General features: G+C 41.3%; 1 protein-coding gene across 1 annotated transcript in view; it reads right to left on the reverse strand.

The window, feature by feature from the left end:
- Positions 1-16224, reverse strand: part of VPS50 (VPS50 subunit of EARP/GARPII complex) — a 200729-nt gene that overhangs the window by 160679 nt on the left and 23826 nt on the right. Inside the window, exons 3-5 of the mRNA XM_077268173.1 lie at positions 8806-8928; positions 4760-4831; positions 1758-1811 (exon numbers count right to left, since the gene is read on the reverse strand). Of these exons, the coding sequence (XP_077124288.1) occupies positions 1758-1811; positions 4760-4831; positions 8806-8928 (249 nt within the window). The remainder of the gene's footprint in view (positions 1-1757; positions 1812-4759; positions 4832-8805; positions 8929-16224) is intronic.

Consider the following 16224-nt stretch of genomic DNA (forward strand, 5'->3'; position numbering starts at 1 on the left):
ATGACTGCGTGTGTGTGTGATGGCTGTGTGTGTGTGTGATGGCTGCGTGTGTGTGTGTGATGACTGCGTGTGTGTGTGATGGCTGTGTGTGTGTGTGATGGCTGCATGTGTGATGCATTTGTGTCAAAGCTGCATGTGTTTGTGAGCTGCGTTTGTGATGCTGCGTGTGTATGTGTGATACTGTGTGTGTGATGCTGCATGTGTGTGAGCTGCGTGCCTGTATGTCATTATACAGTATGGAGAACTGTGGCCATAATACAGTATGGAGCATCATGTGGGGTCATTATACAGTATGAAGCATCATGTGCAGTCATTATACAGTATGGAGCATCATGTGCGGTCATTATACAATATGGAGCATCATGTGCAGCCAGTATACAGTATGGAGCATCATGTGTGGTCATTATACAATATGGAGCATCATGTGCAGTCATTATACAGTATGGAGCATCATGTGCAGCCAGTATACAGTATGGAGCATCATGTGCGGTCATTATACAGTATGGAGCATCATGTGCGGTCATTATACAGTATGGAGCATCATGTGCGGCCATTATACAGTATGGAACATCATGTGCAGTCATTATACAGTATGGAGCATCATGTGCGGTCATTATACAATATGGAGCATCATGTGTGGCCATTATACAGTATGGAGCATCATGTGTGTTCATTATACAGTATGGAGCATCATGTGCAGCCAGTATACAGTATGGAGCATCATGTGCGGTCATTATACAATATGGAGCATCATGTGCAGTCATTATACAGTATGGAGCATCATGTGCAGCCAGTATACAGTATGGAGCATCATGTGCGGTCATTATACAATATGGAGCATCATGTGCGGTCATTATACAGTATGGAGCATCATGTGCGTTCATTATACAGTATGGAGCATCATGTGCGGCCATTATACAGTATGCATGCGGTCATTATACAGTATGGAGCATCATGTGCGGTCATTATACAGTATGGAGCATCATGTGCGTTCATTATACAGTATGGAGCATCATGTGCGGCCATTATACAGTATGCATGCGGTCATTATACAGTATGGAGCATCATGTGCGTTCATTATACAGTATGGAGCATCATGTGCGGCCATTATACAGTATGCATGCGGTCATTATACAGTATGGAGCATCATGTGCGGTCATTATACAGTATGGAGCATCATGTGCGGCCATTATACAGTATGGAGCGTCATGTGTGTTCATTATACAGTATGGAGCGTCATGTGTGGCCATTATACAGTATGGAGCCTCATGTGTGGCCATTATACAGTATGGAGCACTATGTGGCCATATTTTTTTGTTTATAACTATTGTATATGAAACAGTGTGATCAGCAGTGCTAAATGGGTGTGCTTGGGACGTGGATATGGGTGTGACTAATTATGAATGGGTGTGGTCAGAGGCGTGGCCTAAAATTTGCTTCGCGCGCCGCAAACTTTGTCCCTCTTTCCTATCTTCAAAAGTTGGGAGGTATGCATAATGCATTGCACTACTTACAGTAAGTAGTGCAGTGCACCTATCCATAATTAATGATGATCACTCCTGGTATAATGAAATTATAAATTCTGTAAAATTGGGAAATTATTATGTTCGGAGTGACAGGGAAAAGCGAACAGAATAAAACACATTGGTAAAATACAAAATAAAAGACTGCAAATCTCAAACAAAAGCTAAAAACGAAAAATATCGTTATTCTTAGACTTTATGCACTCGTAAAAGTAATAGATGGTCAGTTCTTACCTTGACATAGGACGGCTGCTTTTCTAGAATCAGATCTGCTACTTTTCTGGAAACCTACAATGTAGGAAAAACTAATTAGAAAAATATAACCAAAAATAATGACACGCTGACTGATAAGAAGCAAGAACAAATTGGGGGGCTTTCAAATGATGATAGGGTGGAACTAAGGACACTTCTAAAACAATCTCTAGAATTTTTTCAATTTAGGAGTCCTGAAGATGGCATTGAAGGGCCATTTCTAATTTGATGATCAAAGGGGGTCCAAATATGTATAGGTTGGTTTGATTTGTTTTTTTTATTCAAGTGAAAAAAAAAATCTGAGATTTGCAAGAAAAACTTTTTATTATGTCACCATTTTCTAAGACCCGAAACGTTTTCAAGTGTTGATACGATGTTTTGATCCTCCGATTCCTTTTTATTCCAATGATGTGGCAGCCGAAAAAGCATATTTCGGACATTTCTTAAAGCAGCGATAACAAACGTGGTGCAAAAGGTAGGGGGTTGTACTTTGGTTTTTGTTTTTTTACTTTTTTTAAAAACTTTTTTTTTCACACTTTTCACTAACTTCAAAAGTTTCCTTGGGAGACTTACAGCTGCGATCATCAGACTGCCTGTGCTATACATACAGTGCTTCAGCACGGCTATGTGTAGCAAAAATCACAATCTCCTACGAATGCCGGCCACAAGCCGACGTTCACAGAAGATTCACAATGACAGGCACGGGGGTATTTTGCAGTCCCCTGCCTATCATGACAACCCATTGGCGCTCCCAATAACGTGACAGGGGCACCGATGGGCAAGATTTGTGACTTGCTTCTGGTCGGCGCATGTTAAATTTGGCTGTCAGAGATTGACAGCGGGATTTAACAGGTTAACAGCCGAGGGCGAAGCACCGATCCACTCTGGCTGTTAGAGGCAGATTATGTCTGATTACATCAGCCATTAAGTTGGGGGCAAGATGCGGGCTCAGAGCGTGAGCCCGCATCAAAGTCAGGGACACGACCTTTGACGTAAATATACGTCAAAGGCCGCAAAGGGGTCAAGTATTTAATTAAAAAAAAAAAAACTGTCAGCAAAATTGGACCATACATTTAAGGAATAACTATGCAAATATTATGGAAACATTATAAAGACAGTACCAGAAGAAAAAAAAAAAACGCAATATAAAAATGCAAAAAAAAACAAGCAAACAAAAAAAAGGTTCAGAATGTCAGGATAGTGGTGACACAATGATCGATGCTCTATACAAATCCCTGGGAGCGCAAATAGGAAATTACAAGCCTGAAATGACATCCTAATTCAATTTAGTAAAATGTTACCGCCTGGCAGCGAATTTCCAACTCTACATGCACGTCTCGTCTCATTCCGAAAATGTAAAAGATGCAACTTGTTTATTTTTCAGAAATGAAGAATATCATTTAGAACTGGAGCGGAGCGCGCTCTGTAGAGCGGGGGAGGGGATTTCTTTTTTTTTTGTGCAAAAAAAAGCTTTTCCTTTTGGATTTTACAGGGAAAATACTGACGCCGGAGACGATTACATTTATTGGCAGCTTTGCATTATACATGACGTCCTTAAAGAGACGCCGCCGCAGCGTTCTCATCCAGACTCTGAAGCCTTCAAAGCTTTACATCATGTAAGTGCCACATCGAATTATAGGGAATTTCACTCCAACATCCAGAGCTGCCATAACTAATTCACACCAGTCACATACATAAAGTGCTCGGCTCTGCAACCAGAGCACTAGAGCTCCGGAAAAGGGGTCAGATGCACCCAACAGTCCGGATTAGCGCCACTTAAAGGGGCTGTACAGAACATTCACTCGCGGGTCAAAATCAGAATCATCACATTTTTGGTGGTCATGGGGAGCAATCATTGCGAGCGGTCGGCCTTGGCTCCTATGCTACCAAGTCAGCATGCAAAAACAGCAAAAATAGCAGCTACGTCTGCAAGGGATTTTAACCCCTTCCTTGCTGCAGGCAATTTGTTTATTTTTCTACTTGTAGTTTTTAGATTGAAAAATTAAAACCTTTTTCTTTTTTCTTTTTTTCTTTATTTCTGCAAACACTCAGCCAGCACAGTTTTGGGAGGGACGAGTTATATTTTTTTAATGCCACCACTTTGGGGTTTTTTTGGGGGGTAACAATTTTTTTTTTCATTTATAGCTTTCTATTGCATTAATTTTGAAAGGCGAGGCAAAAAAAAAAAAAAAACACAACAGTTCTATCTTTTTTTTTTTAATTATTCAACTTACCTAATGTGCAGTTTTGACTTATATTTTGTAAGAGGATTTTTTTCTTTCCTTTACATATTTTTGAAAACTTTTAACACTTTTTTTTTTCTATTTCACTAGAGAATTTCAACCTGTGATCGTTCTATCGGTTAAAATACATTTACTTTATAAGGCTCCCTTAACAAGAAGTTAATTTCAGGTTGTCTCAATTCTGGGATCTCCAGCAATCAATTTGATCAGGCAAGGAGGAGTTCCATCTCCCTGCACTGCCCCCACTGGAGAAACTTGGTATTACACAGTTCACATGAAAAATCAAACCACGTTTTCAGAATCTTCAGATATATATATATATATATATATATATATATATATATATATATATAGTTTTCCTTTAAGAATTAGGTCAAAGCGATCCGTACGTAAAGTGTTTTGGTTTTTTTCTGGGTTTGATTTTCTATATCAAGCTTTGTTCCCCCATCACTTTTTATATAGAATTACTGAAAAGTAACTGAGCGCTTTCCGGTTCTGCAGCGTCTCGTGGGCTCAGGGATTGCGGTTTCATTTGAGATGCAAATTGCTGCATATCTAAGCCAAGTGGGCTTTATCAAGTGCTTACCTACTGCCGCTCCCCCTCTTAGCGCTTCGCTGATAAAGCTGCATATACTGTGGTATCTTCTCTCCCCGGTGTATAAAGCCTGGCAGGATTAGAGCCGCCTAATAACAGCTCAGCCCTAACAAGAGAGCGGAGCAACATGGAAGCACTGTACTTACCGCAGCCTGCTGTCGCTTCAGCTTCTCTCTGTATTCCTCCATCTCATGCAGCGTGAGAACTGGGGACAACTTCTACACCAGGGGGAAACAAAAACACCAATATAACCCTGAGCCGCAGAAATCAGACATATATAACGCAGCACACCAAACACAGTACACCTACACTGCACCTAAGTATCATTGCAGCATTATAGTAGTTATATTCTTGTACATAGGGGGCAGTATTATAGTAGTTATATTCCTGTACATAGGAGCAGTATAATAGTAGTTATATTCTTGTACATAGGAGCAATATAATAGTAGTTATATTCTTGTACATAGGGGGCAGTATTATAGTAGTTATATTCTTGTACATAGGGGCAGTATTATAGTTGTTATATTCTTGTACATAGGAGCAGTATTATAGTAGTTATATTCTTGTACATAGGGGCAGTATTATAGTAGTTATATTCCTGTACATAGGAGCAGTATTATAGTAGTTATATTCTTGTACATAGGAGCAGTATTATAGTAGTTATATTCCTGTACATAGGAGCAGTATAATAGTAGTTATATTCTTGTACATAGGGGGCAGTATTATAGTAGTTATATTCTTGTACATAGGGGCAGTATTATAGTTGTTATATTCTTGTACATAGGAGCAGTATAATAGTAGTTATATTCTTGTACATAGGGAGCAGTATAATAGTAGTTATATTCTTGTACATAGGGGGCAGTATTATAGTAGTTATATTCTTGTACATAGGAGCAGTATTATTGTAGTTATATTCTTGTACATAGGGGGCAGTATTATAGTAGTTATATTCTTGTACATAGGAGCAGTATTATAGTAGTTATATTCTTGTACATAGGAGCAGTATTATAGTAGTTATATTCTTGAACATAGGGGCAGTATTATAGTAGTTATATTCTTGTACATAGGGGCAGTATTATAGTAGTTATATTCTTGTACATATGAGCAGTATTATAGTAGTTATATTCTTGTATATAGGGGCAGTATTATAGTAGTTATATTCTTGTACATAGGGGCAGTATTATAGTAGTTATATTCTTGTACATAGGAGCAGTATTATAGTAGTTATATTCTTGTACATAGGAGCAGTATTATAGTAGTTATATTCTTGTATATAGGAGCAGTATTATAGTAGTTATATTCTTGTATATAGGGGCAGTATTATAATAGTTATATTCTTGTACATAGGAGCAGTATTATAGTAGTTATATTCTTGTACATAGGAGCAGTATTATAGTAGTTATATTCTTGTATATAGGAGCAGTATTATAGTAGTTATATTCTTGTATATAGGGGCAGTATTATAGTAGTTACAGTTAGGTCCATATATATTTGGACAGAGACAACATTTTTCTAATTTTGGTTATAGACATTACCGCAATGAATTTTAAACAAAACAATTCAGATTCAGTTGAAGTTCAGACTTTCAGCTTTCATTTGAGGGTGTCCACATTAAAATTGGATGAAGGATTTAGGAGTCTCAGCTCCTTAACATGTGCCACCCTGTTTTTAAAGGGACCAAAAGTAATTGGACAGATTAAATAGTTTTAAATAAAATGTTCATTTCTAGTACTTGGTTGAAAACCCTTTGTTGGCAATGACTGCCTGAAGTCTTGCACTCATGGACATCACCAGACGCTGTGTTACCTCCTTTTTGATGCTCTGCCAGGCCTTCACTGCGGTGGTTTTCAGTTGCTGTTTGTTTGTGGCCTTTCTGTCTGAAGTTTAGTCTTTAACAAGTGAAATGCTGCTCAATTGGGTTGAGATCAGGTGACTGACTTGGCCATTCAAGAATATTCCACTTCTTTGCTTTAATAAACTCCTGGGTTGCTTTGGCTTTATGTTTTGGGTCATTGTCCATCTGTAGTATGAAACGACGACCAATCAGTTTGGCTGCATTTGGCTGGATCTGAGCACACAGTATGGCGGCTCTGAATACCTCAGAATTCATTCGGCTGCTTCTGTCCTGTGTCACATCATCAATAAACACTAGTGACCCAGTGCCACTGGCAGCCATGCATGCCCAAGCCATCACACTGCCTCCGCCGTGTTTTACAGATGATGTGGTATGCTTTGGATCATGAACTGTACCACGCCTTCGCCATACTTTTCTCTTTCCATCATTCTGGTAGAGGTTGATCTTGGTTTCATCTGTCCAAAGAATGCTCTTCCAGAACTGTGCTGGCTTTTTTAGATGTTTTTTAGCAAAGTCCAGTCTAGCCTTTTTCTTCTTGATGCTTATGAGTGGCTTGCACCGTGCAGTGAACCCTCTGTATTACTTTCATGCAGTCTTCTCTTTATGGTAGATTTGGATATTGATGCGCCGACCTCCTGGAGAGTGGTGGTCACTTGGTTGGCTGTTGTGAAGGGGTTTCTCTCCACCATGGAGATTATTCTGCGATCATCCACCACTGTTGTCTTCTGTGGGCGCCCAGGTCTTTTTGCATTGATGAGTTCACCAGTGCTTTCTTTCTTTCTCAGGATGTACCAAACTGTAGATTTTGCCACTCCTAATATTGTAGCAATTTCTCGGATGGGTTTTTTCTGTTTTCGCAGCTTAAGGATGGCTTGTTTCACCTGCATGGAGAGCTCCTTTGACCGCATGTTTACATCACAGCAAAACCTTCCAAATGCAAACACCACACCTCAAATCAACTCCAGGCCTTTTATCTGCTTAATTGAGAATGACATAACGAAGGGATTGCCCACACCTGTCCATGAAATAGCCTTGGAGTCAATTGTCCAATTACTTTTGGTCCCTTTAAAAACAGGGTGGCACATGTTAAGGAGCTGAAACTCCTAAACCCTTCATCCAATTTTAATGTGGATACCCTCAAATGAAAGCTGAAAGTCTGAACTTCAACTGCATCTGAATTGTTTTGCTTAAAATTCATTGTGGTAATGTCTATAACCAAAATTAGAAAAATGTCGTCTCTGTCCAAATATATATGGACCTAACTGTATATTCTTGTACATAGTAGCAGTATTATAGTAGTTATATTCTTGTACATAGGAGCAGTATTATAGTAGTTATATTCTTGTATATAGGGGCAGTATTATTGCAGCTATATTCTTGTACATAGGGGCAGTATTATAGTAGTTATATTCTTGTACATAGTAGCAGTATTATAGTAGTTATATTCTTGTACATAGGGGCAGTATTATAGTAGTTATATTCTTGTACATAGGAGCAGTATTATAGTAGTTATATTCTTGTACATAGGGGCAGTATTATAGTAGTTATATTCTTGTACATAGGGGCAGTATTATAGTAGTTATATTCTTGTACATAGGGGCAGTATTATAGTAGTTATATTCTTGTACATAGGAGCAGTATTATAGTAGTTATATTCTTGTACATAGGAGCAGTATTATAGTAGTTATATTCTTGTACATAGGGGCAGTATTATAGTAGTTATATTCTTGTACATAGGGGCAGTATTATAGTAGTTATATTCTTGTATATAGGGGCAGTATTATAGTAGTTATATTCTTGTACATAGGGGCAGTATTATAGTAGTTATATTCTTGTACATAGGAGCAGTATTATAGTAGTTATATTCTTGTACATAGGGGCAGTATTATAGTAGTTATATTCTTGTACATAGGGGCAGTATTATAGTAGTTATATTCTTGTACATAGGGGCAGTATTATAGTAGTTATATTCTTGTACATAGGGGCAGTATTATAGTAGTTAGATTCTTGTACATAGGGGGCAGTATTATAGTAGTTATATTCTTGTACCAAGGAGCACTATTATAGTACTTGAAAGGAACATGTCCAGCGCTATAAGTCCATAAAACCATAGCTTCAATTAACATTAAAACAAGTAGTTATATTCCAGTAAGTGATACATGGCTGGAGTCAGTGTCTCTGCCCATGTATCATGCTGTTGCCAGAATAGTAAGCAAACCCCTTTGGGACAGATTGCTCTTAAGGATGCTATTTAGCAATCTGAACGTTATATTGCTTCTGATTAACCTCAATGAATTTGCACTGTATACCCATGATTGTTATACAGCTGTCGCTTACCTCGAGCTCATACTTCATGATGTCAAGAGAATCATTGGAAAAATAAATCTCTTCGATGCTGTTGATGAGCTCTTGCTCAGCTAGAGGATCAGTCGCCTGTTCCCGGGGCTCTCGCTGCTCTTCCTGTAAATATAAGACGATACCAGTAAATACTAATAATTGCAGTCCATAGAGAACACAGGAAAGCACTTAATAGTGAGGAATAACAGATGCACCATAAATCACCAGCAGCAGACGAAGTACTGCAGGAGTCACGTACTGTGATAGATGGACAAATACTTCTAATATTCGAATATTTAAGAATTCCTTAAAGGGAACCTGTCAGCAGGATTGTGCTCAGTAACCTACAGACAGTGTCAGGTCGGCGCCGTTATACTGATTACAATGATATCTGGTGATGAAATCCGTCTTGTGGTTGTTGTGTAATCTTTATTTTCAGTTCTGAGTTAATGATATGCTCATGCTCCGGGGCGGAGCTGTGGGGGTCTACATGTGGTGCTCTGATTAGGTATTTTTTTTTTTTATATGTATGGCTTCTGACAGGTCACTGATCCCTCACTGACCCGCCCCCTAGTTTACATAATGAATATTATACATACATATTGAAGAAAAAAAAAACCTTCTGCAAGCAGGCACCAGCCTGCAGCATAATCGCATGTGTAATATAATGAATATCTTTGAGGCTATCCTGATCCCCCCCAAAAAAAAAATAAATAAAATCAATTTGAAAATGGCGCCTGCGCAATAGCAGCTATTGAAAATCTGATAGCGGCTACTGTGCATGCGCTGGCAGCGCCATCTTGCTAGAGAAAAAAAAAATATTCCTCCTCTAAGATGGCGCTGCCGACACCTACGCAGTAACCGCTATCGGCTGACAGCTATTCAGTCTCCACCCACCCAGCCTGACGGCTATTCAGTCTCCACCCACACAGCCTGTCAGCCATTCAGTCTCCACCCACACAGCCTGACAGATATTCAGTCTCCACCCACCCAGCCTGACAGATATTCAGACACCCAGCCTGACAGCTATTCAGTCTCCACCCACACAGCCTGTCAGCCATTCAGTCTCCACCCACACAGCCTGACAGATATTCAGTCTCCACCCACCCAGCCTGACAGATATTCAGTCTCCAGACACCCAGCCTGACAGCTATTCAGTCTCCACCCACACAGCCTGTCAGCCATTCAGTCTCCACCCACACAGCCTGACAGATATTCAGTCTCCACTCACCCAGCCTGACAGATATTCAGTCTCCACTCACCCAGCCTGACAGCTATTCAGTCTCCACTCACCCAGCCTGACAGCTATTCAGCCTTCACCCACCCAGCCTGACAGCTATTCAGTCTCCACCCACCCAGCCTGACCGCTATTCAGCCTTCACCCACCCAGCCTGACAGATATTCAGTCTCCACCCACCCAGCCTGACAGATATTCAGTCTCCACCCACCCAGCCTGACAGCTATTCAGTCTTCACACACCCAGTCTGACAGCTATTCAGTCTCCACCCACCCAGCCTGACAGATATTCAGTCTCCACACACCCAGCCTGACCGCTATTCAGTCTTCACCCACCCAGTCTGACAACTATTCAGTCTCCACACACCAAGCCTGACAGCTATTCAGTCTCCACCCACCCAGCCTGACAGCTATTCAGTCTCCACCCACCCAGCCTGACAGCTATTCAGCCTTCACCCAACCAGCCTGACAGATATTCAGTCTCCACCCACCCAGCCTGACCGCTATTCAGTCTCCACCCACCCAGTCTGACAGCTATTCAGCCTTCACCCACCCAGACTGACAGATATTCAGTCTCCACACACCCAGCCTGACAGCTATTCAGTCTCCACCCACACAGCCTGTCAGCCATTCAGTCTCCACCCACACGGCTTGACAGCTATTCAGCCTTCACCCACCCAGCCTGACAGCTATTCAGTCTCCACCCACCCAGCCTGACCGCTATTCAGTCTCCACACACCCTGCCTGACAGCTATTCAGTCTCCACCCACCCTGCCTGACAGCTATTCAGTCTCCACACACCCAGCCTGACAGCTATTCAGACTCCACCCACCCTTCCTGACCGCTATTTAATCTCTGACCACGCATATTATTTATAACTATGGTCACCTATGAATACCCGCCTATGTCTGGACTCCACAGGTGGCAGCAAATGGAAACCTTCAACCGGACCGCCGCCAGTTACACCATGGCAACCGATCGGCATTTTGTGATCATATGGAGAAGCGAAGGCTGATGGGCAGCAGAATCAGAATGCCAAAGGGTTAACGCTACTTAAATGCTGCTGTGAGACAGAGCTGTATAACACAGCTGGCACCCGTAGTGTGTGGATTCTTTACTCTACAAGCAGTGAGACTGCAGATTGTTTAGCATATGAAGTGAGAGGACAGCATTTTTATAGTAAGACTGTGGATTATTTACAGAACAAGCAATGAGTTGGTTTTTTTTAACTGTGCATGCAGGGAGACTATGGATTCTCTATAGTACGAGGGCCTGGATGACCGTGCAGAAAAATATAATGCTTAGTACATTCTGTGAGCAGACGATGATCCAGAGAACAAGTCAGATTACTGTATGCGGAGTTGGAAAATAACTTTTCCCACAATATGGGGTAACTGACATCTACCTCATGGGGGGGGTATTGCCTTCCTCTGGATTCACATCTTAGGTTATAGGTTGGAGCTTATAATTTTCTGAACCATGTAACTATATACAGTCCATAACTAACACAAAGTTGCACTCTGTATTTTTTAAATGATAAAGCATGTAAACATGAAATATATGACATTTGAATTGCATTACTGCTCTAGAAAATAGGAAAAAAATGAAGATTCTTAGTGCATAATTTATCCAATTCATGCATGCCCAGCAGCCAACGACACGGCGACCTTCTTATGCTGGGAACCTACCTAATGTGAATCCTCTCCTAGTACATTTAAAAAAAAAAAAAAAACTTACAGAGCGCAACTTTATTTGTTCGTCATGTATGGAGATGGCTACTCTTAGTATGCACCTGTTCAGACCAGTGTTCTGTTTGGAAGGGACGGTCAGTCTTTTGCTCTTTATATACAGTATAGGCTCTCTGAAGGAGCGCTCCACCACTCAGCCTCTGGCGGTTTAAATTATAGCAAGATCCTTCCTACCTATATAAATGTAGGCTACCAGCCGAGGAGAGGATTCACATTAGATAGGTTCCCAGCATAAGAAGGTCGCCTTGTTGTTGGCTGCTGGGCATGCAAAAATTGAACTAATTATGTGCTAAATATCTTTGTTTTTTCCCAGAGTGCAACTTTGTTAGTTATGTATGGAGATGGCTACTCTTAGTATGCGCCTATTCAGACCAGTGATGGTCAGTTTTTTTGTTATTTATATACAGTCTATAGCCGTCCAGTGACGATCGCATGGAGGATTTTAGAAGCTAGAACTACGATGATTTTTTTTTAAGTATATGTGTGTATAATATATATTTTGTGGGGTTTTATTTTCTTAAAAGACGATTTCTGGCCGCACATTTACAGTTGCCTGGTGACAGACTAAATTATGACATAAAATCCCAGAGAGTTGCTTGTAGGAAAATCAGGAGGTGAAGAAGCAAGTGATTCATGTGCGTCCTTAACACTTTCAGAAACTGAACGGCAACTAATTGAGCAGCGGAGGCTGTGAAGCCAGTATTCAAAGGGGCTCGCACTTGTGTGATTGCAATCTTATTTCTTTGTCAGCCAGCTAATAGAGCGGGAAGAAGGAATGACATCTCCTAAAGAACTGGCGCATGGTCCCACGCCGGAGAATACTTAATGAGACTGCGTACCCTTATGCAGTGTCTCGCATCCTAACGGTATATGCTGCTAAATCCCTCCACACACCTACTGCAGTATTATTCTGCCAAATCCGCCAGCCACCACCCAGAAATACGTAGTTCTGGGTGGAGGGATCAGTCGTGGGTCATAGTTGTGGCAACATTCCGTTACTTAAAGGCCCATTTACACTGCACGATTATTGCAAACATTACCTGTTCATGATAATTTTGCAGTCTAAACAGGCCTGACGATCTTCCAATGAAGGAGCAAAATGCTCGTTCGTCATCGTCAGGCGAGATGATCTTCAGTGTTGCCCAGAAGACCATTGTTCCAGGCAGAACATCTTCAGACCTGCGCTGCCGAGAGCACTGTAGGATCTATAACTGACCGTTTCATGAGTATTTGAAGTTGGTTCACCGTGAGTAAACCGGCTACTAAAAACAGGGCTGTAGAGTCGATAAGCCAATCCTCCGACTCCTCAATTTCCATGACACCAACTCCATCAAAATGGGCTCAGACTCCACAGCCCTGCCTAAAAATGACCACCGATCGGCAGTTGGTGAGTGCCGTAGGGTTGGACCATCTATACGAACCCCGAGACACAAATCCAACTACCAATGACATTGGAGGAGTTTTTCGACCTCTCTGTTAAAAATGGCCAGAAATAAGGGATCAGTAAAAAAAAGAAAAAAAAAAGTAAACGTTACTTAATCTGAAGCCCCCGCCGCTCCAAGAAACTCTGACAACACTGTAAATGAAGATGCTGCATCCATAGTCATTTGACCACTGAGCCACTTTTTGGCTGTATGATCAGGAAGTCATTTCCAGTTCTGGTGGCTCTGCAGAGGCGGTTCTGGTGGCTCTGCAGAGGCGGGGCTTAAGAATACTATATGTTATCCAGACAGTGACATACTGTATATATACAGGTGTTCCTGTGGCTACAGCTACAGTGAGGCTGAGTTGCATTTATGCTGCACCAAAAGCCTACACCTGGTTAGCCTTTTCCACCCCAGTGTGAGATCAGCCATGATCAGGAGTTATGGCATTACAGGCTAGTCAGAGTTACTCAGGCATCATAGTAATGCACAGACCCTGCTCCAGCTCCTTGGCGCATCCTATTTGGTTTTACTTAGAATTCAACATGACATCCGATCTATGACCTCGCGGGAGCGAGTAGTGCTAGTGGTTTAGTTGCCCGAGTGTCCCGGAGAACTTCTCCACATGGATTTTCAAAGCAATAACCAGTGATCCACTCCCAGGAACCGCTTTTCCACCGCTCCCTGAAAAACACCATCCGCCTGACTAATACAGACTGACAAAGAGCAGCAAACGTCTCGCTAAGCTGATCCACAGAAACCATAAAGAGTGGAGGTCACCGCGTCCAAGCCTAAGCTGCAAATCATCTATAAATGAAAAACGTGTCTGTGCATATAGATCGTGTTGTGCTTCTTCCTTGTCTGAGCAAGATAAAATACACAGTCATACATCCTATAAAAAAAATAATAATAATTTTATATATAATATATAGGGTGTCCACGCAACAGACATTGATTTCCCCCAACAAAATTGAGCTTACTGAAAGATAAAAAATAAATAAATAAAACACACACAAACCAATCTTCTGTCTTACAAAATGTTTTATTCTGAGGAAAAGAAGAAAACAATCTGGCTGGTGTACTTACTGAGAAAAATCTGTCAAAACAACAGTATAATACATTGTTGCAAATTTAACCTCAGTCTCCACTTAACCTAATGGACGTCCTCTTTGTGTCCAGCCTCCCTACTGCTGCTGGATCTCCACCCACTGAGCCCAACCGATAGTTCCTCAATGTTCCTCTTCCCCGCTGCTGCCGAGACCTCACACTGCTCAGTACAAGCTGCAGCTGTCGATCAAGCTGGGTGGGTGGACACTGGACAGCTGTCAAGCTGCATGGTCGGAGATTGAATATGCTCGGACTTCTCTTTTGCTGGATTATAAATTTATTCTGATTTTCAAGGTAAGTACAGATTTTTTTTTTATAATTTTTGCAGTTTGCTTTGTAAAATATGGTCAGAGCAGTAAAAAAAAAAAAGAATTGTTGTTGTTTCTTTTTTTATTTAATCCTCCAACAAAAAAAGTTCAAAGTATCCAATGTTGTTGATGAAAAGTACAACTCTTTCCACAGTAGAGGAAGTTCTTGTGCAGATACAGTACAGACCAAAAGCTTGGACACACCTTCTCATTTAAAGATTTTTCTGTATTTTCATGACTATGAAAATTGTACATTCACACTGAAGGCATCAAAACTATGAATTAACACATGTGGAATTATATGCTTAACAAAAAAGTTTGGAACAACTGAAATTATGTCTTATATTCTAGGTTCTTCAAAGTAGCCACATTTTGCTTTGATTACTACTTTGCACACTCTTGGCATTCTCTTGATGAGCTTCTAGAGGTAGTCACCGGGAATGATTTTCACTTCACAGATGTGCCCTGTCAGGTTTAATAAGTGGGATTTCTTGCCTTATAAATGGGGTTGGGACCATCAGTTGTGTTGTGCAGAAGTCTGGTGGATACACAGCTGATAGTCCTACCGAATAGACTGTTAGAATTTGTATCATGGCAAGAAAAAAGCAGCTAAGTAAAGAAAAACAAGTAGCCATCATTACTTTAAGAAATGAAGGTCAGTCAGTCCAAAAAATTGGGAAAACTTTGAAAGTGTCCCCAAGTGCAATGTCAAAAAACCATCAAGCGCTACAAAGAAACTGGCTCACATGAGGACCGCCCCAGGAAAGGAAGACCAAGAGTCACCTCTGCTTCTGAGGATAAGTTTCTCCGAGTCACCAGCCTCAGAAATCGCAGGTTAACAGCAGCTCAGATTAGAGATCAGGTCAATGCCACACAGAGTTCTAGCAGCAAACACATCTCTACAACAACTGTTAAGAGGAGACTTTGTGCAGCAGGCCTTCATGGTAAAATAGCTGCTAGGAAACCACTGCTAAGGACAGGCAACAAGCAGAAGAGACTCGTTTGGGCTAAAGAACACAAGGAATGGACATTAGACCAGTGTAAATCTGTGCTTTGGTCTGATGAGTCCAAATTTGAGATCTTTGGTTCCAACCACCGTGTCTCTGTGAAACCCAGAAAAGGTGAACGGATGGACTCTACATGCCTGGTTCCCACCGTGAAGCATGGAGGAGGAGGTGTGATGGTGTGGGGGGGCTTTGCTGGTGACACTGTTGGGGATTTATTCAAAATTGAAGGCATACTGAACCAGCATGGCTACCACAGCATCTTGCAGCGGCATGCTATTCCATCCGGCTTGCGTTTAGTTGGACCATCATTTATTTTTCAACAGGACAATGACCCCAAACACCTCCAGGCTGTGTAAGGGCTATCTGACCAAGAAGGAGAGTGATGGGGTGCTATGACAGATGACCTGGCCTCCACAGTCACCAGACCTGAACCCAATCGAGATGGTTTGGGGTGAGCTGGACCGCAGAGCGAAGACAAAAGGGCCAACAAGTGCTAAGCATCTCTGGGAACTACCGTATATACTAGAGTATAAGCCAACCCGAGTATAAGCGACCCCCCCTAATTTTGCAACAAAAAAACTGGGAAAAC

Source organism: Ranitomeya variabilis, chromosome 6 (genome assembly GCF_051348905.1).
Source record: "Ranitomeya variabilis isolate aRanVar5 chromosome 6, aRanVar5.hap1, whole genome shotgun sequence".
Lineage (NCBI taxonomy): Eukaryota > Metazoa > Chordata > Amphibia > Anura > Dendrobatidae > Ranitomeya > Ranitomeya variabilis.